The sequence below is a fragment of the Sapajus apella genome, unplaced genomic scaffold, assembly GCF_009761245.1.
Source record: "Sapajus apella isolate SASKATOON/1434 unplaced genomic scaffold, GSC_monkey_1.0 scaffold77, whole genome shotgun sequence".
Lineage (NCBI taxonomy): Eukaryota > Metazoa > Chordata > Mammalia > Primates > Cebidae > Sapajus > Sapajus apella.
This window is the reverse complement of record NW_022437017.1, coordinates 4,303,582-4,330,754: the sequence shown is the minus strand read 5'-3', so window position 1 is coordinate 4,330,754 and position 27,173 is coordinate 4,303,582. Positions and strand designations below refer to the sequence as shown.

The 27,173-nt window shown below is 46.6% G+C and overlaps 1 protein-coding gene across 5 annotated transcripts in view; it reads right to left on the bottom strand.

The window, feature by feature from the left end:
• The window catches only part of INSR (insulin receptor), a 160,295-nt gene that overhangs the window by 44,977 nt on the left and 88,145 nt on the right, over nucleotides 1-27,173 (bottom strand). For all 5 annotated transcript variants that reach the window (XM_032252049.1, XM_032252051.1, XM_032252050.1 and 2 more), the window contains exons 3-8: nucleotides 16,156-16,477; nucleotides 9,868-10,016; nucleotides 7,240-7,384; nucleotides 5,460-5,674; nucleotides 2,996-3,122; nucleotides 297-547 (exon numbers count right to left, since the gene is read on the bottom strand). In XM_032252049.1, coding sequence (XP_032107940.1) covers nucleotides 297-547; nucleotides 2,996-3,122; nucleotides 5,460-5,674; nucleotides 7,240-7,384; nucleotides 9,868-10,016; nucleotides 16,156-16,477 — 1,209 coding nt within the window. The remainder of the gene's footprint in view (nucleotides 1-296; nucleotides 548-2,995; nucleotides 3,123-5,459; nucleotides 5,675-7,239; nucleotides 7,385-9,867; nucleotides 10,017-16,155; nucleotides 16,478-27,173) is intronic.

Below are 27,173 nucleotides of genomic sequence, written 5' to 3'. Positions count from 1 at the left end.
AAAAAAAAAAAAAAAAAAAAAAGCAAAATTAGCTGGGTGTAGTGGCACATGCCTGTGATCCCAACTACTCGGGAGGCTGAGGCAGGAGAATCACTTGAACCCGGGAGGCGGAGGTTGCGGTGAGCCGAGATCACACCCTCCCACTCCAGCCTGGGCAACAAGAGTGAAAATCCATCTAAAAAAAAAAAAAGCGAATAACCATATCAAGGATCATTTTAAACAACCTCATTGTGTCAGCCTCTTAAAAGCAAGAGGTCCGATTCACATACAAATTCACATTCCCAAGACACACTCACTGGTGGCAGATGTCTGGACATAAATGATGTCACTCTTGGCCCCATAGGTCCGGCGTTCATCGGAAAAGGTGACCAGGGTCTTCACAAAGATAGCATACTGGGTCCAGGGCTTGAGATTCCGCATCAGCCATCCTGGGTGGCTCTGTGATGTGGGGTCACTGGACCTCTGGGGCGGGTCAATGTCTACCACCGTCCAACTGTTGGAACCACAAGCATCCTGCCCGTCGAACTCCGTCACATTCTGATAGGGGCTTTCCAGACAAAACAGCAGAAGGTGGTTACCCTGACAAGACCATCACACTGAGTGCAGTGCAGATGGGGCCCGGGAAGTTACATCCCATAGAGTCACATCCTATTCACCCAACAATCTTATGCCACCAGAAAAAAATAACTGGGGAACAGCCAAAGAGAAAGGAACCCCCAACTCTGACATCTCAATGATGAAACACAGCTTGGGCATCCCTTATTCAAAATACTTGGGACTTGGCCAGGCACGGAGGTGGCTCACGCCTGTAATCCCAACACTTTGGGAGCTCCAGGTGGGTGGATCACTGGAGGTCGGAAGTTCGAGAGCTGCCTGGCCAACATGGTGAAAACCTCGTCTCTACTAAAAATACAAAAGTTATCCAGGTGTGGTGGCGTATGCCTGTAATCCCAGCTACTTGGGAGGCTGAGGCAGGAGAATCGCTTCAACCCAGGAGGCACAGGTTGCAACGAACCGAGATGGCACTACTGCACTGCAGCCTGGGCGACAAAGGGAGACTGTTTCAAAATAAATAAATAAATAAATGCTTAGGGCCAGAAGTCTTTTTGCTTGTTTGTTTGTTTTGAGACAGAGTCTCGCTCTGTCACCCAGGCTGAAGTGCTGTGGCGCTATCTCGACTCACTGCAACCTTCGCCTCCTGGGTTCAAGCAATTCTCCTGCTTCAGCCTACAGAGTAGCTGGAATTATAGGCATATGCCACCATGCCTGGCTAAGAAGTGTGTTGGGTTATGGATATTTTTGGGTTTTGAAATATTGGCATTTTACTAGTTTATTTGCATTGTACTGGGTTAGCATCTCTGATCTAAAAACCTGAATTCTGAAATGCTCCAATGAGCATCTCCTTAAGCATCAAGTCGGCCCTCAAAAAGCTTTGGATTTTGGAGCATTACAGATTTCAGATTTTCAGATTAGGCGTATTAAACCTGTAATAATAGTAACAGGAATTCACTCACAAGTTATTGATAAGATTACATGAGGGACTGTGTGTAAGTTCTCAACAAGGCACCAAGTAAATCTTGAGAGCTAGAACTATTATTATTATTATTATTTGAGATGGAGTCTCATTCGGTTGCCCAAGCTGGAGTGCAGTGGTGTGGTCTCACACCCAGCTAATTTTTGTGCCACCACACCCAGCTAATTTTTGTATTTTTAGTAGGGACGGGATGTCACCGTGTTGGCCAGGATGGTCTCGATCTGTTGACCTCATGATCCGCCCACCTCAGCCTCCCAAAATGCTGAGATTACAGGCATGAGCCACTGCACTCGGCCGAATTATTTTATATATAAACATATATATATTTATATATATATATATATATATAAACATATATATTTTTATATATATACACATACACACATATATATACACATATACATACACACACACACACACACACACACACATATATTTATACACAGAGAGAGAGAGAGAGAGAGAGAGAGAGAGAGAGGGAGAGAGGGAGGGAGAAAGAGGCGGAGTTTCGCTCTTTGTGTCCCAGGCTGGAGTGCAGTGGCACGATCTCAGCTCACTGCAACTTCCACCTCCCGGGTTCTAGCGATTCTCCTGTCTCAACCTCCAGAGTAGCTGGGATCACAGGCACCCACTACCACGCCTGGCTAATTTTTGTATTTTTAGTAGAGACAGGGTTTCACCATGTTGGCTAGGCTGGTCTCAAAATCCTGACCTCAGGTGATCCTCCCGCCTTGGCCTCCTAAAGTGCTGGGATTACAGGCGAGAGCCACCATGCCCAGCCAGAACTATTATTAATTTTACTACTGGCCAGCTGTGATGGCTCATGCTTGTAATCTCAGCACTTTGAGGGGCCAAGGTGGGAGGATCACCTGAAGGAGTTTGAGATCAGCCTGGCCAACATGGCAAAACCTGTCACTACCAAAAATACACAAATTAGCTGGGTGTGATGACGCATGCCCCTAATCCCAGCTACTCAAGAGACTGATGCAGGAGAATTGCTTGAACCCGGGAGGCAGAGGTTGCAGTAAGCCAAGATCATGCCACCATACGCCAGCCTGGGCAACAGAACAAGACTCTGTCTCAAAAAAAGGAAAGAAAGGAAGAAAGAAAAATAGATAAGCAATACATTTGATAACATCCACTCAGTAGGCTGAGCTCCTGGCTACTAAGGATGTCTGATGAGACATACACAGGAAAGGCACAATAGAATACTGCCCTAGGAATATTGTCTGGGTTTCTACAGGAAAGCTATCTACTTCCATCTCAGGCATTTGATAAAAGCGGACACCATTGACTTTGAGTACCATCGACTGGTGAGACTGTAAAAAGGAACCTAAGATATTCATTCCAAGAGGAGGAGGGAGCTAGAGAGGAACCTGAGAGGGACAGATTTGAGCACAAATGTAGCAAGCACGGAGCTAGCTGGCCCTCGCCTTCACAGGGTCTAACTCTTCTACTTACGCTTCTTTGTAGAACAGCATGAACCCCAAGAGATCTCGGAAGTCAGGGGGCCAGTATGGCTCCCATTTCAGCAAGATCTTGTCAGAACTTGTCCGAATGGAAGAAAATTTAATTAATTCATTTTCACCTAGAAAATTTAAAACAAAAGGCAAAAGCGAGTTATTTCAGTATCATTTCAGACCAAAGAATGTGACCCCACACTTCCTGGAGGGTATGTGAGAAGGGAGAGGTCAGTCTGCTATTCCCTTACGGGTCTCCTTCCCATGTGCCTTGCTAAGTGTGAATCCGGGGAGATTCAAAGGCAAGAACCAGTTTTGCAACTTGATCGTTCACGTAAGCCAATTACTTGGCCAGATACTCAATTGAATAAGAGCAATCTGTGGCCACGCAAGGACATCTGGCCAATAGTCATTGGGAGAACGGATTTTCAAGGGTGATTTTTTTTGTTTTTGTTTTTGCTTTTTTGAGACAGAGTCTTGCTCTGTCACCCGGGCTGGAGTGCAGTGGCACAGTCTTGGCTCATTGCAACCTCCTCCTCCTGGCTTCAAGTAATTCTCTCTCACTTTAGCCTACAGAGTAGCTGGGATTACAGGCACATACCACTATGCGCAGCTAATTATTTTTGTATTTTTAGTAGAGACGGGTTTGCCATGTTGGCCAGGCTGGTCTTGAACTGAATGTTGCCTTGCACATTTTCTTGTAAGAATGAGATGGAAGGAGATGCAACTCCAGTGCAAATAAACCCACACGGAGTGAGTTTAGAGAGCCTGCAGATCATTACACATTGGAGAGACACATCTAAGTAATGCTCTCTGCCCAGAAGGCAAACCCACTCCTAAACCTCACTCCAGCCTTGTTCTCTCTCTTTGCACTACAATTTTTTTTTTTTTGAGACAGAGTCTTGTTCTATCGCCAGGGCTGGAGTGCAGTGGCACCATCTCTGCTCACTACAAACTTCGCCTCCTGGGTTTAAGCAATTCTCCTGCCTCAGCCTCTCAAGTAGCTGGGATTACTGGTGTCCATCACTACACCCAGCTAGGTTTTGTGGTTTTTTTTCAGTAGAGATGAGGTTTCATTTGCCATGTTGGCCAGGCTGGTCTCGAACTCCTGACCTCAAGTGATCTGCCCGTCTCTGCCTCCCAAATTGCTAGGATTACAGGCATAAGCCACTCCGCCCGGCCCTCGCACTACATTTTGACATAAGGAACTAACTCCTCATGAAGGTGTCACAGAAGCCCCTGGCAGCTCACTGCTCAGAATCTATCAGGGGCGTGCAGTCAGCAGGCAGCCTGCAGCTGCAGAAACTGCAGGACCCGCTATAGCATCCCAGCCAAGACCTGACTCCCTGGGCAGCCTCCACCTATGACTGAGCTTGGTGGATGCCTGGCTGTCCCTTTGCAATGCAGAACTCTGCAGACAACCACGGCCTTGAGCTCTTTCTGGGTTTGTCCAAGACTCAGGGGTGCACCACTGTCTGAGGCTCTCCCAGCCCTATCTTCCTTCCTTCCCACTCTCTGTTCACAGAGGTCAGACCCATGCTGTTGTCAAAAGGCTCTTCCTGGCTGGACGTGGTGGTTCACGCCAGTAATCCCAGCACTTTGGGAGGCTGAGGTGGGCGGATCACCTGAGGTCAGGAGATCGAGACAAGCCTGGCCAACATGGCAAAACCCTGTCTCTACTAAAAATACAAAAAAATTAGCTGGGCATGGTGGCATGTGCCTGTAATCCCAGCTACTCTGGAGGCTGAGACGAGACAATTACTTGAACCCAGGGGGAGGAGGTTGCAGTGAGCCAAGATCATGCCACTGCACTCCAGCCTGGGTGACAGAGCAAGACTCTGTCTCAAAAAAAAAAAAAAAAAAAAGTCTTCCTCTCTTTCATATTTAATAGGTATCACCCTCAATATATTTTCTGCATTTCTAACTTCAACTTGGCAGCTACTTCCCAGGAGATGCAGACTGATAGTTCAACTTTAAACTCTTCAGCGTTGGCCTGATACACATATAAGAAGGTGTTATTGGCCGGGTGGTGGCTCACACCTGTAATTCCAGCTCTTTGGGAGGCCGAGGCGGGTGGATCACGAAGTCAGGAGTTTGACCAGCCTGACCAACATGATGAAACCCTGTCTTTATTAAAAACATAAAAAATTAGCCAGGAGTGGTGGTGTGCAACTGTAATCCCAGCTACTCAGGAGGCTGAGGCAGGAGAATCACTTGAACCTGGGAAGCAGAGGTTGTAGTGAGCCGAGATTGCTCCACTGCACACCAGCCTGGGAGACAGAGCGAGACTCCATCTCAAAAAATAATAATAATTATTATAATAGGAATAAAGCACATAATAAATGTCATGCACTTGAATCATGCAGAAACCATCCCCGCCCCCACCCCCATTCCCAGTCTATGGAAAAATTGCCTTCCACTAAGCAGGTCACTGGTGCCAAAAAGGTTGGAGACCACCGACTTACAGGATGCTTGGTCCCCATTAGTCTTTAAGGCAATGTCATTCTTCTCCTGGCGCCCCTTGGTTCCTGAAATTTCTTCCATCTTGTGGATTTCTGACAAGCAGAGTTTGGGGTTATAGTGGAAGAAGAGTTTCCCCTGAGCGATGGTGAGGTTGTGTTTGCTCCAGTCCCAGAGCTGCCTTAGGTTCTGATTGTCCAAGGCATAGAAGGAGTAGTTCCTATGGAAATAACACACATCCAGTCATTCCACGGCTGGTCTTCGACAACTCCAAGAGGGTGTGGCTGTGCCTGGAGTTGATGTTGTTCGTGCTTCCTCCCTAATCCTACGCACTTGCTTGGCACATACTCAATACATATATGTCGAATGGGGATAACAGGGGAAGTTGAGGGAGTTTTCATGGCCAGGAAGGAGGCTCCACTCAGTCGTGAAGGGGGGTGGTGAGTCTGTGATGGATTGAGAAACAGGTTTTGCAGAAACCTATTTCTGCAAATAGGGGAAATATGGATGACACAGAGGAACCTAAGCTGAGCTCAGGGAATAGCAAAGTAGCCTATTTTGGCCAATAGGTGACAAGAAATAGCTGGAGTTGTAATGGACCAGACCCTCTAGTGTACTGCATGCCAGACCAAGACCAAGAATATGTGACCAATCCTCAATAAGCAGAAAGGAGCCATTGAAGGGTTTTTTCGTTTGTTTGTTTTTTGTTTTGAGACAGAATCTCACTCTGTCTCCCAGGCTAGAGTGCAAACAATAGTCTAAAGTCTATTGTTTAGACCATCTTCTCGAATCACTTACCAGCTCACATTGATCAGCATGTCCTTTTGTCCCTTTCCCCATTTGCTGTCCATTCTACAGATGTGAGGCTGGGGCTGAGGCAGCCATCTTGTGACAATGAGGAGCACAAAGACGGAAAGAACCTGGGTTTTCCACAGACCTCCTGCCTATGAGTCAATCTTGATCTGCGTGAAGCACAGTTCATTTGAATTTCTGCTGTTTCAGATGAGTTGTGCTTCACACAGCTCCAGATTGACTCTAACTAAAACAGAGTTTCTAGGACCTCAAGGGGAAAGTTGGAATGTATTGGAATATACTGAGATGGAGTCCATCCCAGAAATTGGGATGGACAGTTGGGACTAAGACTGAAGCTCCATTTCATGCACGTTAACTCTACTCACAATGTAGCTCAGATAGCCCGACGACCTACTTAGCAAAAATTCCAGCCTGTGTCCTTGGAGGGTGGGCACCAAGGGGGCTGCTCCCATTTTTCTCAAGAATGACCATGAAACAGCTTTTACAAATTTTGGCTGGATGGGCCTTCAGGCACATTCCAAGCTTATTTCTGCCGAGGTTTTGCTGGATAGACTTCTGTTTGTTTTTTTAAAAAAAATCCTTAAGTTTTTCTTTTCGGTTTTTTTTTTTCTTTGAGACAGAGTCTTACTCTGTCACCAGGCTGGAGTGCGGTGGTGCAATCTCGGCTCACTGCAACCTCCGCCTCCCGGGTTCAAGCGATTCTCCTGCCTTAGCCTTCCGAGTAGCTGGGATTACAGGTGCTCACCACCACGCCCGGCTAATTTTTGTATTTTTAGTAGGGACAGGGTTTCACCATGTTGGCCAGGCTGGTCTCGAACTCCTGGCCTCAAGTGATCTGCCCGCATCAGCCTCCCAAAGTGCTGGGATTACAGGCATAAGCCACTGCGCCTGGCCAAAAGCATCCTTAAGTTTTTCTAACGCACATACTTCCTAATCAGCGCTCAGGCCATACAGACAATCAGGCCCACATACCCGGCTTCCAAGGTCTCGCCTCGAATCAGACGCAACTTCCGAAAGAAGGCAAGTGATACCAGAGCGTAGGATCGGCGGATTTTTAAATACCCTGAAATTTCTTCAATGAGGCCGAGGTTGGCTTCTAGCTCAACTGCCAGATTGTCTAGGGAAAAGAGAGAATATGCAGTGGGTTTCTACAGAAAATATTTCGATCTTTTCATGATTCTCCATGGTGAGAAGATAACCCTCAGGCTGCAAACAACTGGACACACCCAGCTTAAAACTCATCATGCTTAGAACACAATCTGTGGTCCTTACCATTCCTATGGGCAAAGCATACTTACCCCTCAGGACCTTTGCACTGGCTCTCTCTGTCGCTCAGAATATTACTACACCATGTATCTGCTTGGCTTGTTCCATCATCATCTCAAACCTTCCTTTCCCACACCAGAGACTTCTCTAAAATAGCAACCCCAGGCTGGGCACAGTGACTCACACCTGTAATCCCAGCACCTTGGGAAGTCGAGGCAGGTGGATCACTTGAGGTCAGGAGTTCAATAACAGACTGGCCAACATGGAGAAACCCTGTCTTGACTAACACTACAAAAACAAAAACAAAAACTAAAGCAACCCCTGATATTCTGTATTTCAGAGGTTGACAAATGACAGCCCACTGGCTCAATTCCACCTTTTTCGTAAATAAAGTTTCACTGGAATACAGCCGTGCCCACTAGCTGACGTGGGTCTATGGCTGCTTTCATATTACGACGGCAGAGTTGAGTGGTTATGACAGAGACTGCCCGGTCTGCAGGGCTGCATATATTCACAAAACAGCCCTTTGTAGGGAAAAGTTACCCATTTCTATTCCACCTATGACCCTGCTGCATTTCCCTTCACAGCACAGACCCTCACCTGACCTTACATTATCTGTTGATTTACTTATGTGCAAAAATCCATTAGGGCAAGGACTTCGCCTTGCTCACTGTCAGTATTCAATAAATGTTTGCTAAAGAAATAAACAAAGGAATGCCTTTTTTTTTTTGCCTGAGATGGCTTATGATTGATTGATTGTTGAGACATAGTCTTGCTCTGTGACCCAGGCTGGGGGCAGTGGTGCAATCTCGACTCCCTGCAACCTCTGCCTCCCAGGTTCAAGTAATTCTCCCGCCTCAGCCTCCCGAGTAGCTGGTATTACAGGCACGTGCCACCATGCCCGGCTAATTTCTTATTTTTGTTTGTTTGTTTTTTGAGACGGAGTCTTGCTCTGTCACCAGGCTGGAGTGCAGTGGCAAAATCTCGACTCACTGCAACCTCCACCTCATGGGTTCAAGTGATTCTTCTGCCTCAGCCTCCCGAGTAACAGGCACATGCCACCACGCCTGACTAATTTTTGTATTTTTAGTAGAGACAGGGTTTCACCATGTTGGCCAGGCTGCTCTCAAACTCCTGACTTCAAATGATCCGCCCGCCTCAGCCTCCCAAAGTGCTGGGATTGCAGGCATGAGTCACTGAATCGGCTTTTTTTTTTTTTTTTTTGAGACGGAGTCTCATTCTGTCGCCTAGGCTGGAGTGCAGTGGCTCTATCTTAGCTCACTGCAACCTCTGCTTCCTGATTTCAAGTTATTCTCCTGCCTCAACCTCCTGCGTAATTGGGATTACAGGTGCTCGCCACCACGCCGGGTCAATTTTTTGTATTTTTAGTAGATATGGGGTTTCACCATATTGACCAGGCTGGTCTCAAACTCCTGACCTCAAGTGACCCGTCCACCTCGGCCTCCCAAAGTGCCAAAGGGATTGGAGGCGTGAGCCACTGCACCTGGCCCTGAGATTTATTTCTGAAAACACAGTCTGCAGATCTGCAGTAGGGCATATTGCCCAATTGTAAAAAATGACAATTCCAAAGCCAGGTGGGGTGTCTTGTGCCTGTAATTCCTGCACCTTGAGAGGCTGAGGGAGGAGGACTGCTTGAGCCCAGGAGTTTGAGGCTGCAGTGAGCTAGGGCTGTCCCACTGTACTCCAGCCTGGGCAACGGAGTAAGACCCCATCTCTAAAAATAAAAATAGATTTTAAAGCAGATTCCTGATGCCTCAACTCCTAACATAGAAAATGGGAATATTGGCCAGGCACGGTGGCTCAAGCCTGTAATCCCAGCACTTTGGGAGGCCGAGGCGGGTGGATCACGAGGTCAAGAGATTGAGACCATCCTGGTCAACATGGTGAAACCCCGTCTCTACTAAAAATACAAAAAATTAGCTGGGCATGGTGGTGCGTGCCTGTAATCCCAGCGACTCAGGAGGCTGGGGCAGGAGAATTGCCTGAACCCGGGAGGCGGAGGTTGCGGTGAGCCAGGATCGCGCCATTGCACTTCAGCCTGGGTAACAAGAGCGAAACTCCGTCTCAAAAAAAAAAAAAAAAAAGAAAGAAAATAGGAATATCAAGGCGAGTGAGGCCACGACTGGGCTGTTCATTTCAGGTTTTGAGGCAAACTCCCAGCATGGCTCTATCCATGGGAAAACCACGGAATGATCACCCTAAAAGTGCTTTAGGAGCGTGCATCCGAGTCTGTGCTGCTTTTTCTCCCCACTCACAGCTCACAGGGACGTGGAGCCCAGGAGGCTGCCCCCACGTGCCCACAGACAGACTCACTGCCTCCTCGAATGTTGATGATCAGACTCCCATTGATGACGGTGCATCCTCGGAGATCCTGGGCAGACGTCACTGAGTCGATGATTTTCTCGCGTTCTAGAAGGTGGCACACCTTGGGACAGGGGCCCAGGCACGGGGTGCACATCAAGCTACAGATGGAGGAGGGAGGGGGAGGGAGGTAGGGAGAGAGAGAGAGAGAGAGAGAGAGAGAGAGAGAGAGAAGGAGGAGGTTATACATGCTTCGCAACTTTCTGCCTGCTATGTTATTTCTTTTCTTTCCTTTTTTTTTTATCCTTTTTTTTTTTCTTTTGAGACAGAGTCCTGCTCTGTTGGGATCTCAGCTCACTGCAACCTCCGCCTCCCGGGTTCAAGCAATTCTAATAATAATAAAGATTGACAATAAATAGCAAGCGCTCCTGAGGATATGGAGCAATTAGAACTCTCATACATTGCTGATAGAAATATAACAGGCTCCAACTGTTTCAACCACTTAGGAAAACAATCTAGCCTTTCCTCTTTTTTTTTTTTTAAGACAGAGTATTGCTCTGTCACTCAGGCTGGAGTGCAGTGGCAAGATCTCAGCTCACTGCAACCTCCACCTCCCGGGTTCAAGCAATTCTCCCGCCTCATCCTCCCAAGTAGCTGGGATTACAAGTGTGCACCAACACACCCAGCTAATTTTTGTATTTTTAGTAGAGATGGGTTTTCACCATGCTGGTCAGACTGGTCTCAAACTTCCGACCTCAGGTGATCCACCGGCCTTGGCCTCCCAAAGTGCTGGGATTACAAGCATGAGCCACTGTGTCCGGCCCGATGGTCACTTGTTATTAGTGACATCACTGTTGTTGCTACTGCTGTTGTTCTCACACCCCTGTGTGTTCAACTCTTTAGAATGATTTTTGTGGCTGTAGTATCATAAAGAATGTATCTGGTCTTCATCCTGGTTCTTGGCATACAGCCTCAGAAACCCTTGGAATTTTCTGAGTCATAGGAATGCTTTTGTTAGGAGTGTTAAGAATGTTGGGGTGACATGTGGTAGGGGGGTCTAGATAACATTAGGGTGGGGGTTGGTCACCAGAAAGACCAACTGTGTGATTGGAGGGTTGGGGATTTTAGTCACCTGACCTCCAGGGAGGGGAGGGGGCTGGAAATGGCAGTGTTCAACCACATAGCCAAGGATTTCAATCAATCACGCCTAAGGAATGAGACTCCGGTTAAAACTCTGGACACTGGGATGGGTACAGTGGCTCACGTCTATAACCCAGCACTTTGGGAGGCTGAGGCAGGCAGATCACAAGGTCAGGAGTTCAAGACCAGCCTGGCCAACATGGCGAAACTCTGTCTCTACTAAAAATACAAAAATTAGCTGTGTGTGGTGGTGCACGCCTGGAGTCTCAGCTACTTGGGAGGCACCACACCTGGCCAGGTTTACTTTAGTTCTGTGAGTTTTTCCAGCAAATTATCAAACCTAGAGTTTGTGGTAATCCTCCAATTTAGAGCCAGTTGGTCAGAAGTGTGGGTGATTGAGGGATCCCCAGGATTCTGCCAGTGTCTAAAGTAAGGGAAATCTCATGAAGGGCTGAGTCTTTTTTTCTTTTTTTGGAGAGACAGTCTCACCCTGTTGCCCAGGCTGGAGTATAGTGGCACAATCTCTGCTCACTGCAACGTTCGCCTCCTGGGTTCAAGTGATTCTCCTGCCTCAACTTCCTGAGTAGCTGGGATTACAGGTGCCCACAACCACGCCTGGTAGAGACGGGGTTTCACCATGTTGGCCAGGCTGATCTTGAACTCCTGACCTCGTGATCTGCCCACCTCGGCCTCCCAAAGTGCTGGGATTACAGGCGTGAGCCACCGCGCCCAGCCCAGGGCTGGGCCTTAAACTTGTGGAGTCTGATGCTAACTTTTGAGGAGGATGGTGTCAGAAGGGCGTTGCGGTACACCCAGGTAGTGGCGGAACAGCTGAGGCAGAAACAAAATAGTGACGAAATGTTTGACTTCTTTTATTGGCTCTATTCTTATGATGTGGCAGGCGATGCTCTGAGCCTGGACTTGGCAAACAGTGGCCTAGGAGCCAAAGCCAGTTGGCCACCTGTTTTTGCAAATAATCTCCTACTGGAATATGGCCACACTTAATGGTTAGTATATGGTTTCACCCTGCTCTCACGCTGCAAAGGCAGAGGTGAGTAGCTCCAACAGAGACCATATGGCTCTGACAGCTGAAAATATTTACTGTCTGGCCCTTGGCCAATCTCTGTTCCCAGCTGCAGGTATACATGAGTGAACAAAGCAGATAATGTGCTTTCCTTGTGGGAAATTATAAATGACCATGAGTTCCTTTTTTTGAGACGGAGTCTTGCTCTGTCTCCCGGGCTGGAGTGCAGTGGTGTGATCTTAGCTCACTGCAACCTCTGCCTCCCTGGTTCAAGCAATTTCCCTGTCTCAGCCTCCCAAGTAGCTGGGACTACAGGCATGCACCAGCACGTCTGGCAATTTTTTTGTGTTTTTAGTAGAGATGGGGTTTCACCATAATGGTCAGGCTGGTATTGAACTCCTGACTTCAGGTGATCCACCCATCTTGGCTGCTCAAAGTGCTGGGATTACAGGAGTGAGCCACCGCACATGGCCCAGATGGCCACTTTTAATCAGGGTCACTAGAATGGAAGCAGGAGCAAAGAGATTGTTCAAGGGGACTGGGTCAGACATGATGGTGAAATAGATGGAGTTGTAGACAAATCTAAGACCTCAGCTTAATTAGGAAGAAGTGAGGGAAGCCAAGAAGAGTCAAGGACTTTAGGTAACTCTCCCCTTCCCAATGGATGGCCCATACCCTTTGAAAACGTATTCATCACAAATATCTGGTCCGCCTCATCTCAGGAAGCAGTACTGTGCTTGGGATGACAGTAGATGGTGAGACTTTTGCTTGTTTGTTTTGAGATGGAGTTTCACTCCTTTCACCCAGGCTGGAGTGTAATGGTGTGATAGCTCACTGCAACTTCTGTCTCTTGGGTTCAAGCAATTCTTGTGCCTCAGCCTCCTGAGTAGCTGGGATTACAGGCAGTCACTACCAATTCCAGTTGTTTTTATTTTTGTATTTTTAAAAATTATTTTTAGTAGAGACGGGATTTCACCATGGTGGCCAGGCTAATCTCAAACTCCTGACCTCAGGTGATCCGCCCACTTTGGCCTCCCAAAGTGCTGAGATTACAGGTGTGAGCCACTGCTCCCGGCCAAGACCTTTTAACAAATCCACATGAGTTCCCAGAACTCTGCTCTGAAAACATCAAGAACTCTTTCCCAGATAAGGCGCCAGAATAGAAGAAAACATCTAGCCCTATTTGATATCAAACCACATTAGAAAATGCTACAATACTATAAAGACTTTCATAAGATAAAAATGAAAGCTTCAGGCTGGGTGCGGTGGCTCACACCAGTGATCTCAGCACCTTGGGAGGCCAAGGTGGGCGGATCACTTGAGGTCAGGAGTTCGAGACCATCCTGTCCAACATGGTGAAACCCTATCTCTACTAAAAATACAAAAAAAAAAAAAAAAAAAGAAAGAAAAGAAAAAAGAATTAGCCAGGAGTGGTGGTGGACGTCTGTAATACTAGCTCCTGGGAGGCTGAGGTAGGAGAATCGCTTGAACCCAGGAGGCTGAGATTACAGTGACCCAAGTTTGCGCCATTGTACTCCAGCCTGGACAACAAGAATGAAACTCCGTCTTAAAGAAACAAAAACAAAACAGCTGGGCGTGGTGGTGGGTGCCTGTAATCCCAGCTACTCGAGAGGCTGAGTCAGGAGAATTGCTTGAACCCTGGAGGTAGAGGTTGCAGTGAGCAGAGATCACATCACTGCACTCCAGCCTGGGTGACAGAGTGAGGCTCTGTCTCCAAAAATAAATAAATAAATAAATAAATGCTTCAGAAATAGAAATATTAATTTTTTTAAACCTACGAAATAAAACACTGTGACAATGAACCATTCTCTCCATTCAGGAATGGTCCCAGATGCCAAAGATATGCTGTCAATTTCCGGGGGTTTCTGTTTTAGCATATACTGCACCATCAGTGAGAAAATCAAAGGAGGTTGCTATATTTCTCAGCATGTAGTTAAGGTGAGCGAAAAACACCTTTTACATAAGGCCAATGTCTTAAACATCTTGCCAGGGGATATTAACCCATGTTTTAAACAATTTTCAAATGTAATTTTAAAAACAAAGAAAGAGGCGCGGCATGGTGGCTCCCACCTGTAATCCCAGCACTTTGGGAGGCTGAGGTGGGCAGATCACAAGGTCAGGAGTTCGAGACCAGCCTGACCAACATGGTGAAACCTCATCTCTACTAAAAATACAAAAATTAGCCGGGCATGGTGGCAGGCACCTGTAATCCCAGTTACTCAGGAGGCTGAGGCAGGAGAATCATTGAAACCGGGGAGGCGGAGGTTGCAGTGAGCTGAGATCATGCTGCTGCACTCCAGCCTGGGCGACAGAGCAAGACTCCGTCTCAAAAAAAGAAAGAAAGAAATGAATCAAAAGGAATATAGCTATTTTTCCGATCTTGGGAATACACTGGCCAAAAAAAAAAAAAAAGTTCTGTCTGGTATGCAAAAGGTGATTTATAGACACTTTTGGTCAATAAAGCCAAAAGATTTTTGTTGGTAGGATTTGTATCAAACATGAGCAAAACAAAACATATTGTACTTGCAGTTTTCGCAAACACTAAAAGAAACAGTCATAAGAATCGAAATGAAAACTTGTTTTCCTTCCTGCCCTCTCTACCCAGGGAAATAAAACTTCCCACCACAACACTCTCGCTTGGCCAATTTTCAAGTCTGAAGAGGAAGATATTTTACGTAAGCAGGTCAGCTCAAGGCCTCTTGGTGTGTGTCTGTTTCTGATTTGCTTTTGTGTTGTTTTGTGGTGTGTGTGTGTGTTTAAAACAAAACAAAAAGCCTCAATACGAAAACCAGGAAACAGATTTCTGAAACTCAGTTATGGCCCCAAAATAGCTCATGGAAGAAGCTAACAACACGAACAGAAAGTCTGCGATGTGCGTAGAAAATCTGACTCACTGCCGAAGAGAGAAAATCCTGCTATTTCTCACCCAAAAGGCAGGAAATGGTTTGATTATACTGCCCTTCAGAGAACAGCAAAGCCCTGACAATTATGCAGAAGTGAGTCTCTTCCTCCTGGAGACGGCATGTTCTGGGTTAATCTTGGCACACCACCAGGCTACAGGTCAGGGAAGACACAAAGGACCTTGGCAATATCCTTGATGTGACAATGATGAAGCAACCTCAGTGAGGACAGGCCACGTGGAGGACTTTAGGGAAAACCAAGGACTGTGACCTTATGCTTTTTACTTGCTCTGAAGCTAAGCACAGAAAGCTTAGAACTGGGATGCACAATGCCAGGCTGGGTGCAGTGGCTCACACTTGTAATCCTAGCATTCTGGGAGGCCGAGGCAGGTGGATCACCTGAGGTCAGGAGTTTGAGACCAGCCTGGCAAACATGGCGAAACCCTGTCTCTATTAAAAATACAAAAAATTAGCCAGGCATGATGGCAGGCACCTGTAATGCCAGCTGCTTGGGAGGCTGAGGCAGGAAAATCGCTTGAACCAGGAGGCAGAGGTTGCAGTGAGCCAGGATCATGCCACTGCACTCCAGCTTGGGTGACAGAGCAAGACTTCATCTCAAAAAAAAAAAAAAAAAAAAAAGAATGGTATGTACAATGCCAGAAATATATACTATCTGGCCCTTTAGAGAAAAAGGTAGTCAACTCCTGCTCCCAAGCCCAGGACCAAAACAGAGGGCAAAAGTAACATCTGAAAGCAGAGACCTCACTCACAGCCAATGAATCCTGGGTTTGCACGCAGTTTTATTGTAACTGTTTTTTGTTTTTGTTTTTGTTTTCTTTTGAGACAGAATTTCACTCTTGTTGCCCGGGCTGGAGTGCAATGGAGTGATCTCAGCTCACGGCAACCTCTGCCTCCCGAGTTCAAGCAATTCTCCTGCCTCAGCCTCCCGAGTAGCTGGGATTATAGGCATGTGCCACCACACCTGGCTAATTTTTTATTTTTTAAGTAGAGACGAGGTTTCTCCATGTTGGTCAGGCTGGTCTTGAACTCCTGACCTCAGGTGACCCACCCACCTCGGCCTCCCAAAGTGCTGGGATTACAGGCATGAGCCACCACACCCGGCCTGCACACAGTTTTAACAGGCAGTACCATCACTACCAACCACATGTTCCTTCTTCTCTTGGCTGCCCCCCAAGACCCACATGCAGGACTCACTTGCTGGAATTCATCGTGTACCCAGAGGGACACTCGGGGAGGCACTTGTTGTTGTGAATGACGTACTGGTAGCAGCTCTGCCTCCGCGAATTCTTGCATTTGTAGTGCAGGTCCTGGCAGAAGCTGAAGTTCACGCAGCGCCAGTCCTGGAACTGGTAGTATGGGGGCGGGCAGGAGTCCACACACCTGCCGTCCAGGTAGTAGTTGCGGCAGGCCGCGCACTTGGTGGGGTCGCCGGGCTCAGAGCAGTTGCCCAAGCACTCACTATGGCAACAGAGGCCTTCCGCAGTGCAGCCGTGTGACTTACAGGCGGTCGGGCAAACTGGAGAGAGAGAGAGGGGAAGAAAAAATAAAACAGCTGGTCAGTGGCTTTGTCTAATTCCTGTCTGCCTATGCAGCAGTTCTGGATCAGACAGTGAAAGCCAAGCAAAATACTAACAATAAAAACGGCTCTTCTACATCATTAGCCATGTGCCAGGGCCATCTATTCACTGGTTTAAGCCTCCAAATGATTGGTGTGCCTGTAAATGTTTCACCGCTGCCTGGGGGAGGGGGACAGAGGGGCCCAGATTTATATAGCATTTGCCAATTTCCATGGTGTAAATATTCCTGCCAATGGTGGATTTCAGGCCACCAACATAAAGTTACTAAACACAGAGCTGGCAGGAGATACAGAGTGGCATTTTTCTAAATAGTATTTATTTATTTATTTATTTTTTTGAGATGGAGTTTCGCTCTTGTTACCCAGCCTGGAGTGCAATGGCGCGATCTCGGCTCACCGCAACCTCCGCCTCCTGGGTTCAGGCAATTCTCCTGCCTCAGCCTCCAGAGCAGCTGGGATTACAGGCACGCGGCACCATGCCCAGCTGATTTTTTGTATTTTTAGTAGAGACGGGGTTTCACCATGTTGACCAGGATGGTCTCGATCTCTTGACCTCGTGATCCACCCGCCTCGGCCTCCCAAAGTGCTGGGATTACAGGTGTGAGCCACCGAGCCCGGCCTCTAAATAGTGTTTATAAGTATATACAAAGTATGCCTACTATTGACACAAAAGTAGTAAATAACCTCAACAGCATGAATGACAGGAAAGCATCCTATGATATTGAGAGGTGGAAAATTGAGTATTTATTATTTTTTAAAACCTTTAAACACCTTTAATTTTAAAACCTTCGATTTTTATGTAATTTGTTTAATTGTAGGTTGATGTAATTTTTATGAATATCTATGTTTAACAAGTAGCTCAGAAATGGCCGGGAAATTTCACCATTGGCTCTAGCAAGCCAACTCCAGCATGCTGCTGCAGCCACACATGAAGTAGATATATTGTTATCTCATTTAAAAAAAATACTTTACAAAAAGGGAAACCGAGGCACAGGGAGGTTAAGTAACTTGCCCCCAAACCACTGATTGCTTCGACAGATATCTGCTTGCATTAAGCTAGACACTACAGCCACTATGGGGGAAGAGGTGGCCGCAGATCCTGCCTTTGGGAGCACAAGGTCTAATGGAGGAGACCTGTGAATTACTGAAACATGCAAATGTGGCCAGACGCGGTGGCTCACGCCTGTCATCCCAGCACTTTTGGAGGTCGAGGTGGGTGGATCACCTGAGGTCAGAAGTTTGAGACCGGCCTGGCCAACATGGTGAAACCCCATCTCAACCAAAAACACAAAAATTAGCCAGATATGGTAGTGCATGCCTGTAATCCCAGCTACTCGGGAGGCTGAGGCATGAGAATCACTTGAACCCTGGAGGCGGAGGTTGCAGGGAGAGCTGCGATCATGCCACTGCACTCCAGCCTTGGTGAGAGAGCCAGACCTTGTCTCAAAACAAAAACAAAACAAAACCAAAATAAAAGAAAGAAAGCTGGGGAGTGTTCTTTACCCCGAATCCTCAGACTCTGAGTCTCAGCACAGTGGATCCCACTGGGCAAACTCAGGGAACAGAAGTGGCCCCAGAAGCTACATCCATATGTGAGCAGCATGGTCCGATGGAACTTTCTGCGATGACAGAAACGTTCTCTATCTGGGCCGTCCGACACAGTAGCCACTTCTCCCCTGTGGCTACTGAATGTGGTTAGTACAACTAGGAAATCCGATTTTTTTTTAATTGTGGTAAAACACACATAGCATAAAATTCACCACTGTAATCATGTTTAAGGGCATAGTTCAGTGGCATTACACACTTTCACATGGCTGTGCAATCATCACCACCACCCATCTCCAGAACTTTCTCATCTTCCCAAAGAGAAGCTCTGTCCCCATGAACACTCACACACACCCTCCTCCCCAGCTCCTGGTACCTCCCATTCTACTTTCTGTCTCTGTGTGTCTGACGACTCTAGAGACCTCCTGTAACTGGAATAATATGCGATTTATTCTTTGTTATTTATTTATTTTGTGATGGAGTCTCACTCTGTCACTCAGGCTGGAGGGCAGTGGTTAGATATCAGCTCATTGCAACTTCCACCTCCCAGGTTCAAGGAATTCTTGTGCCTCAGCTTCTGAGTAGCTGGGATTACAGGTGTCCACCATCACGCCTGGCTACTTTTGTTGTATTTTTAGTAGAGACAGGGTTTCACCATGTTGGCCAGGCTGGTCTCGAACTCCTGACCTCAGGTGATCCGCCGGCCTCGGCCTCCCAAAGTGCTGGGATTACCAGTGTGAGCCACCACGCCTGGCCTAGCTGCACAATTTTACATTCCCATCAACAGTGTACCAGGGTTACAATTTTTACCAAGGAACCAAACTTTTAACTGCGTTTCATTTTAATTTGTTTAACATTTTTAAAAAGTTTTAAATTGATACAATAATATTTTACCTATTTATGGAGTACATGTGATATTTTGTCACATGGATAAAATGTGTAATTATTTCTTTTGTGTGTGTGTGATGGGATCTGGCTCTGTCGCCCAGGCTCTGGAGTGCAGTGACGCGATTACTATCCTCAATCTCCTGGGCTCAGGTGATCCTCTCACCTTGGCTTCCTGAGTAGCTGAACTATGGATATGCACCACCATCTCCAGCTAAGTTTTTAATTTTTTGTAGAAACGGGGTCTCCCTATGTTGCCCAGGCTGGTCTTGAACTCCTACCTCCAGCGATCCTCCCACTTCAGCCTCCCAAAGTGCTGGATTACAGGCGTGAGCCACCATGCCTGACACAGTTCCAATGTTAATTAGCCACAGATGACTATCATCTCCCATACTAGACAGCACAGGCGTAGAGAATAAAACCAGACTCCCTACAGGCTTTGTGGGTCTAATCCCTGCCAGTCTTGCTAAATCCTTCTCCCAACCCCAGGCAGCAGCCATGCTGGCTTCCTTTCTGCTCCCCCCACCCACACACACCCAGGCTCAGCCCTGCCTTAGGACCTTGCGTAAGCTGTCCTGGCTGGAGCACCCTGGTCCCTTGTCCCCTCATGACTGGCTCCTTTGCACCCTTCAAGTCTCGACACCTTACACAGACCTTCCCTGACCTCTCCAGCAGAAGTTGCCCCTCCTTCTCAATTCATGAGCTAACACATTATCTCATCACATTTTCCTTATGGCACCTATCACTCTGGAAAATTATCTTGGGGCTGGGAGCAGTGGCTCACGCCTATAATCCCAGCACTTTGGGAAGCTGAGGTATGCAATTACTTGAGGTCAGGAGTTTGAGACCAGCCTGGCCAACATGGTGAAACCCCATCTCTACTAAAAATACAAAAGTTAGTCAGGTGTGGTGGTGCACACCTGTAATCCTAGCTACTTGGGAGGCTGAGGCAGGAGAATCGCTTGAACCCAGGAGGCAAAGGTTGCAGTGAGTCGAGATTGTGCCACTGCACTCCAGCCTGAGCGACAGAGCGAGACTCCATCTCCAAAAGAAAGCGGGGGATTGTTAATAAGAGTCCCTTGTTTCCTTCTTACAGTTGTTGCAAAAAATAAACAGGATGTCAGTAACACATCAGATTCTTTTTGATTCAGACATTTTTAGGCTTGATAGAAATTAGCTACAAGGGGTACCTATAATTATCATAACTATCAACATCATTAGCGCTGGTCTGTCTGTGGGAACCTTCGGATTGAAATTCAATTGAAGGAAGCAATCTACAAAGCAGACAGCAATTATCTGGGGCCCACGGAGTCCCAGCACTCTGGCAAGGACACACACTAGGACAGGAAGGGGCTTGTTTCCTGGGCTGGAGCCACTTCAGAGGGTCATCAATGGCCTTAACAAAACCTCTCAAACACATAAGCCTTCCGGCCTAGACAATGCGAAGAAGAAAAATGATCCGACCATTGCAAACAAGGCCAGAGGCTACGAGACTGCGATCCTGTGTTACAGCCCTGTCTGGCAGGTCCATCTGAGCTCCTTCATTCTCCAGGGTAGGAGCTGGTCAACTTTTTCTGTAAAGGATCACAAGCAAATACTTGAGGCTTTGCAGGACACATGGTGTCTGTTGAAACTACTCAACTCCGCCATGATGCATGATAGCAGCTACAGACTTATGTACATGAAGAGGGATGGCTGAGTCTAATAAAAGTTTATTTATATATATAAAAAAAGGATGAATTCATATCTTTTGCAGGGACATGGATGAAGCTGGAAACCATCATTCTCAGCAAACTAACACAGGAACTGAAAACCAAACACCGCATGTTCTCACTCATAAGTGGGGCGGTTGAACAATGAGAACACATGGACACAGGAGGGGAACATCACATACCGGGGCTTTTCATGGAGTGAGGGGCTAGGGGAGGGATAGCATTAGGAGAAATACCTAACGTAGATGATGGGTTGACGGGTGCAGCAAACCACCATGGCACATGTGTACCTATGTAACAAACCTGCACATTCTGCACATGTATCCCACAACTTAAAATATAATAATAAAAAATAAACGAAAGCCAGCAATAGACCAGATAGTTTACCAGCCTGCTCTAGTGAAATGTACCTGTAATTGATTTTATTTATTTATTTATTTTTTTTTGAGACAGAGTCTTGCTCTGTTGCCCAGGCTGGAGTATGGTGGTGCAATCTCCACTCACTGCAACCTCTGCGTCCCGGAGTTCAAGTGATTTTTCTGACAGCCTCCTGAATAGTTGGGATTACAGTCACCTGTCACCATGCCAGGATAATTTTTGTATTTTTAGTAGAGATGGGGTTTCACTATGTTGGCCAGGCTGGTCTGACTTCAAGTGATCTGCCCACCTTGGCCTCTCAAAGTGATGAGATTATAGGTGTGACCCACTACACCTGGCTGATTTTACTATTTCTATTAGGGCCTAGACTCATGGAAATTAGTGCTAATCTATGGACAGATATGCTGCAAATTGTTTTCATCTCAGAGAAAAGATAATCTCAGCTGGGCATGGTGGCACACGCCTGTAATCCCAGAACTTTAGGAGGCTGAGGTGGGCAGATCACTTGATATTGGGAGTTTGAGACCAGCCTGACCAACAGGGAGAAACCCCGTCCCTACTAAAAATAAAAATTAGCTAGGTGTGGTGGCGCATGCCTGTAATCTCAGCTACTCAGGAGGCTGAGGCAGGAGAATCTCTTGAACCCAGGAGGTGGAGTTTACAATGAGCCAAGACTGTGCCACTGCACTCCAGCCTGAGAGGCAGAGTGAGAATCCATCTCAAAAAAAAAAAAAAAAAAGGAAGAAAGAGAGAGACAGGAAAGAAAGAGAAAAAAAAGCCACTCGGGGTGGCCACTGCTGCTGGGAATACTGTGGACCCCTTGGTGGTGACTGAGTGACCCCAGCCTTCTGGAAGAATTGGCAAAACCTGAGCTATCTGAAATAACAAGAAGAAATTGTTGTTGATTTTTAACCTGTAAATTCTCTTAGAATTTGGTTTCCCCGAAATGAGTTATTTGCTTTGCGATGCTTGTTACTCTATCGATTATATTTGAGAAAATGAAGAATAACGTAAAATGCTGAGATGTCACTTGTAACTCTGGCTCTCCTGAGCTGCAACCTGTAACTTTGGCCCTGCTGAGCTGTTCTGGTAAAAACAGGAACTCTGTGAAAGGGACTAGCCACATAGCTTGACTGCCAGAGAGAGATGACAGCGTGTAATGGGCTTCTCATTGCAGAGAGCCTATACATGGACGTGTAATGGAGAAGCTCATCACCCAGATGCTTTTCCCAGGAAAGGCATATTGATTATGGCCCTGGAAAGGGAATGCGACCCTTATGGAGAGCCTATAAATGGACACATGAGGGGCATCTGTCTCTGTGGTTGAGATAAGGATGTAAAAGTCCTTCTCCCACCGCTCCTCCAGGCCTGCATGGAGGTCCCTCCTCTTGCAGCTTTGTGGTCAGGCTGGTTGTGCTGTGTCAGATTCTGTTCCCCCTGCAGCTGTGAGCCCAATATGTTCTTGCTGACAATCATAAGTTTACGTTTAACCTACAATCTTGCTAAGGTGTATGATTTCTATGCTGACACACAGAAAGTTATTGTTCTGCTTTTATAATATCACGTTGTGATTGTTGTGCATCAGTTTTGGCAAATGTATTCTTTTTGCATAATTATCAATGAAACGTGTAACCTCGCTCCCCCTCCCCTATTGAAAGAGCATGATAAAAAACTGAGGTTTTCCGGGGAACTTTAGACATCCACAGAGTGGCTTTACATGGTGTCTCCCCTGGCCCAGCTTTAAGGAAAATATTTTCCTTGTCTCTCTTTCTTTTTGACTGACACCGCGATCACTTTGAGAGATCTTAAACCCACGTTGATATGTTGGGAGCTGGTCTTTCCAATACACTGCACTTCCTAGCTGAGCGGGAGCCCCTCTAAACCGGCGCTGGGTGTTCCCAAGTATTCTTGCTCCTAATGCTGGTTCCTCTCAACATGAATTGTTGGAGAGAACGTGGAAAACTCCACATGAAAATCACGAGCCTGTCGGGCGCAGTGGCTTGAGCATGTCATGGCACTTTGGGAGGCAAACATGGGAGGATCACTTAAGTCCAGTAGTTCAAAATCAGCCTGGGCAAAAATAGCCAGACCCTGTCTCTACCAAAAAAAAAAAAAAAATTAGCCAGGTGTGATGGCACATGCCAGTAGTCCCAGCTACTAGGGAGACTGAGGCGGAAGGATGGCTTGAGCCCAGGAGTTTGAGGCTGCAGTGAGCTGTGACTGCGCTACTGTACTCCAGCCTGGGTAACAGAGAAAGGCCTTATCTCTAAAAAGAAGAAAGAGACAGAGAAAGGAAAGAGAGAGAAAGAAGGAGGAAAGGAAGGAAGAAGAGAAAGAGAGAAAAGAAAGAAAGAAGGAGGGAAGGAGGGAGAAAAAGAAAGAGAAGGAAAGAAATAAGGAAAGATAAAGAAGAAAGAAAAGGAAGAGAGTGAGAGAAAGAAAAAGAAATGAAAGAAAGAAGAAAAGAGACAGAAAACGAAAGAAAAAGAGAAAGAAAGGAGATAAAGAAAAAAGGAAAGGAAGAAAGAGACAGAGAAAGAAAAAAGAAAAGAAGAAAGAAAGGAGAGGGAAAGAAAGAGAAAGAAGGAAAGAAAGAAGAAAAAGAGAGAGATAAAGAGAAAGAAAGGAGAGAGAGAAAAGAGAAAAAACAGAGAAAGAAGAAAGACAAAAAGACAGAAAGGAGAAAGAAAGGAAAGAAAAGACACAGAGAGAAAGAAGAAAGAGAAAGAAAACAGAGAAAAAGAAGAAAAGATAGCAGGAAAGAGACAGAGAAAGAAAGAAGAAAGAGAGAGAGAAAGAAGTAAAGAAAAGAAAGAAGGAAAGAAGGGGAAAGTCACAGGCTGCCCAGGTCATAGCCACAAACCAGCGGCTTCTCCTGGTGAGACAGACAGACCGCAAAGTGAAGGCGGTATGAGAGCCACGTGTCAGGCAAGATGAGAGCCAGCCCCAGGGGAGGACGGGGTTGACTTTCCTCTAGCTTGTCCCTGACCCGATCCCCCACATTGACACTTATCAAGCCCGAGTGTTGGTTCCTGTCCAGATTCTGGTTTGGGGTAGAGACAGTCAGTAGCCCAGGCTGTGTCTGCCCGGGAAGATGGCAGACTTTCAGGAAAATGCCAAGCCACCCGGGAGCTGACACCGCTTCACACCTGCACGCACGTGCATGCTGTGTGTGTAGGGAACATCTCCCCAGACCTCCTCTCTCCAAAAACGCAAGTTCTGTGTCCATCCATCTTCTCCCCTTCAGAGCTACCTTGAGCTGCTGGTCCCAATTTCCCCCCAATTCTCCCTAAATGTCCCAAAAGCTCCTGGGTGAGTGAATAGAAGTGACCATCGCCTTCCTGAAACATTCACCTGCCGGTGGCTTTTTCACTATACACTGCTGAGAAGATCAGAGACTCAAAGCTAAATAAATCGATGGAGGGAAAAGATCGCTGTCAGAGTTCTCTGGCGGACCCGCCCAAGGCAAAACAAAGTCCCAATGTCCCCACTAAAAGACACCTTCTCCAGACAGAGGGATCCACAGAAACACCAGTTTGCTCCTGGGAGCAAAGCTTCCTTTGCTTTTCGGTTCAAAGCAAAGGAAGGAATGTTGCATTGAGAGGCAAGTGCAATTTGAAGCAGTATGTCTGCTCCTTGGAATTACCCTGCAGACAACAGAGGCAATTTACATGTTGATGCCTGGACGGGGATATTCTTTGCCCTGTCAGACCTGAGTCATTTGTGTTTACAAGAGCAAAAGACAGAAAACAACCTAAAGATCCAACATAGGAGACTGGGTAAATAAATTCCTGTGGGTCAGGGAGGGGGAATCAGATGCAGCTGTGGAAACGGAGATTGCTCTGTGCACTGTGAAGCTGGAACCACTACTCAGACAGCATTCACTTGAAAAACATCAAGGTGAACCACGACGTCTACAGAGTCTAATTCGTTTGCGGAGAAGGGAAAGAGACATATACAGTGGGAATACAAAATGGGATGGCTGCTTTGGAAAACAGTTTGGCAATTTCTCTTTCTCCCTCTTTCTTTGGCAATTTTTATTTCTCTCTCCTTTCTTTTGTTCTTTCTCTTTCTTTGATGATTTTTATCTTTCTTTCTTCTCTTTCTTTCTCTCTCTTTCTTTCTGTGGTGATTCCTTCCTTCTTTCCTTCTTTCCTTCCTTCCTTCTTTCCTTCCTTCCTTCCTTCCTTTTCTTTCTCGTGTGTTGCCCCAGCAGTCTGTTCTTTCTTTCCTTCTCTCTCTGTCTCTCTTTCTCGTTGTGTGGCCCCAGCTCTAAAGTAGCTGGATTACAGGGATGGGCCAGACCACTCAGCTCACATTTTTGTAATTTTCTATAAGGATGGAGTCTCGCTTGGTGCCCAGGCTGGTCTCGAACCTGACCTCAAGCAATCCTCCCACCTTGGCCCCACATTGTGCTCACAGGTGTCAATCACGGTGCCAGGCAGTTTCTTATAAAGTTAAGCATATGGGCCAGGCGCGGTGGCTCACACCTGTAATCCAACACCGTGGGAGGGCAAGGCAGCCGGATCACCTCAGGAGTTCAAGCCCAGCCTGGCCAACATGGTGAAACCATCTCTCTACTAAAAATACAAAATTAGCCAGGCATGATGGCAGGTAGTCCCAGCTGCTCGGGAGGCTGAAGCTGTAAATCTCTTGAACCCAGGAGGTGGAGATTTCCGTGAGCGCAGATCAGTGGGTGCTATTGCACTCCAGCCTGGGCGACAAGAGCGAAACTTGATCTCAAAATAATGATGATAATAAAATAAAATAAAAATAAAGGTAAGCATATGGGCTGGCACAGTGGCTCACACCTGTAATTCCAGCATGCTGGGAGGCAGAGGCCAGAGGATCACATGAGCTTAGGAGTCTCTACTACAAATGTCACACGTAGCCAGGCGTGGTGGTGCACTCCTGTAACGCCAGCTAGTCTGGAGCCTGAGGCAGGGGAATCGCTTGAACTGGGGAGGCAGAGGTTGCAGTGCAACAGAGAGAGACTCGGTCTCAAAAATAAATAAATAAAATAAAAATAAAGTTAAGCATATGCTTCTTATCCTTACCACACAACCTGGAAATCTCATTCCTAGAGTTTTACCCAGGTAAAATGGAAACATGTGTTCATGCAAAAACCTATACTTGAATGCTGATAATGGCTGCATTCATAATCACTCAGAACTAGAAATAACTCAAATGTCCCTCAGCTGGGGAATGGATAAACTGGCACATCCATACAAGGAATGTCCCTCAACTGGGGAATGGATAAACCGTGGCACATCCATACAAGGAAACACCACTCAGCAATAAAAAGAAATTAAATGCTCATCCCATAACAGCACAGATGATTTTTCTTTTTTAAGATGGAATCTCATTGTCACCCAGGCTGGAGTGAAATAGTGCAATCTCAGCTCATTGCAACCTCTGCCTCCTGGGTTCCAGCAATTCTCCTGCCTCAGCCTCCTGAGTAGCTGGGATTACAGGCGCCCACCACCATACTTGACTAACTTTGCTATGTATATACATATACATTTGGTAGAGATGAGGTCTCACAATAATGCCCAGGCTGGTCTCAAACTCCTAGGCCCAAGTGATCTGCTCTCCCCAAGCTCCCAAACTGCTTGGATCATAGGTATAAGCTGTAATGCCCAGCCTGGAAATACATTTTTTAAAAGCCTCTGCTAGACAATAATCTTATTGATCAGTTACATGATTCTATTCCAAATATTCTAATAATGACCGTATAAAACAGCTGACAGCCATTGGTGAGAGCTTTTACAAAGCTTATCTTAAAATCGTCTTTGCCAACTGGGCATGGTGGCTCATGCCCATAATCCCAGCACTTTGGGAGGCTGAGACAGGCAGATCACTTGACGTCAGGAGTTTGAGACCAGCCTGGCCAACATGGTGAAACCCCGTCTCTACTAAAAATACAAAAATTAGTCGGGCGTTAATCCCAGCTACTCGGAAGGCTGAGGCAGGAGAATCGCTTGAACCCAGGAGGCGGAGGCTGCAGTCAGTGAAGATGGTGCCGCTGCACTCTAGCCTGGGTGACAGAGAGTGAGCCTGCTACTCAAGAAAAAAAATTCCAAAGTTTTTTTTTTTTTTTTTTTTTTTTTTTTTTT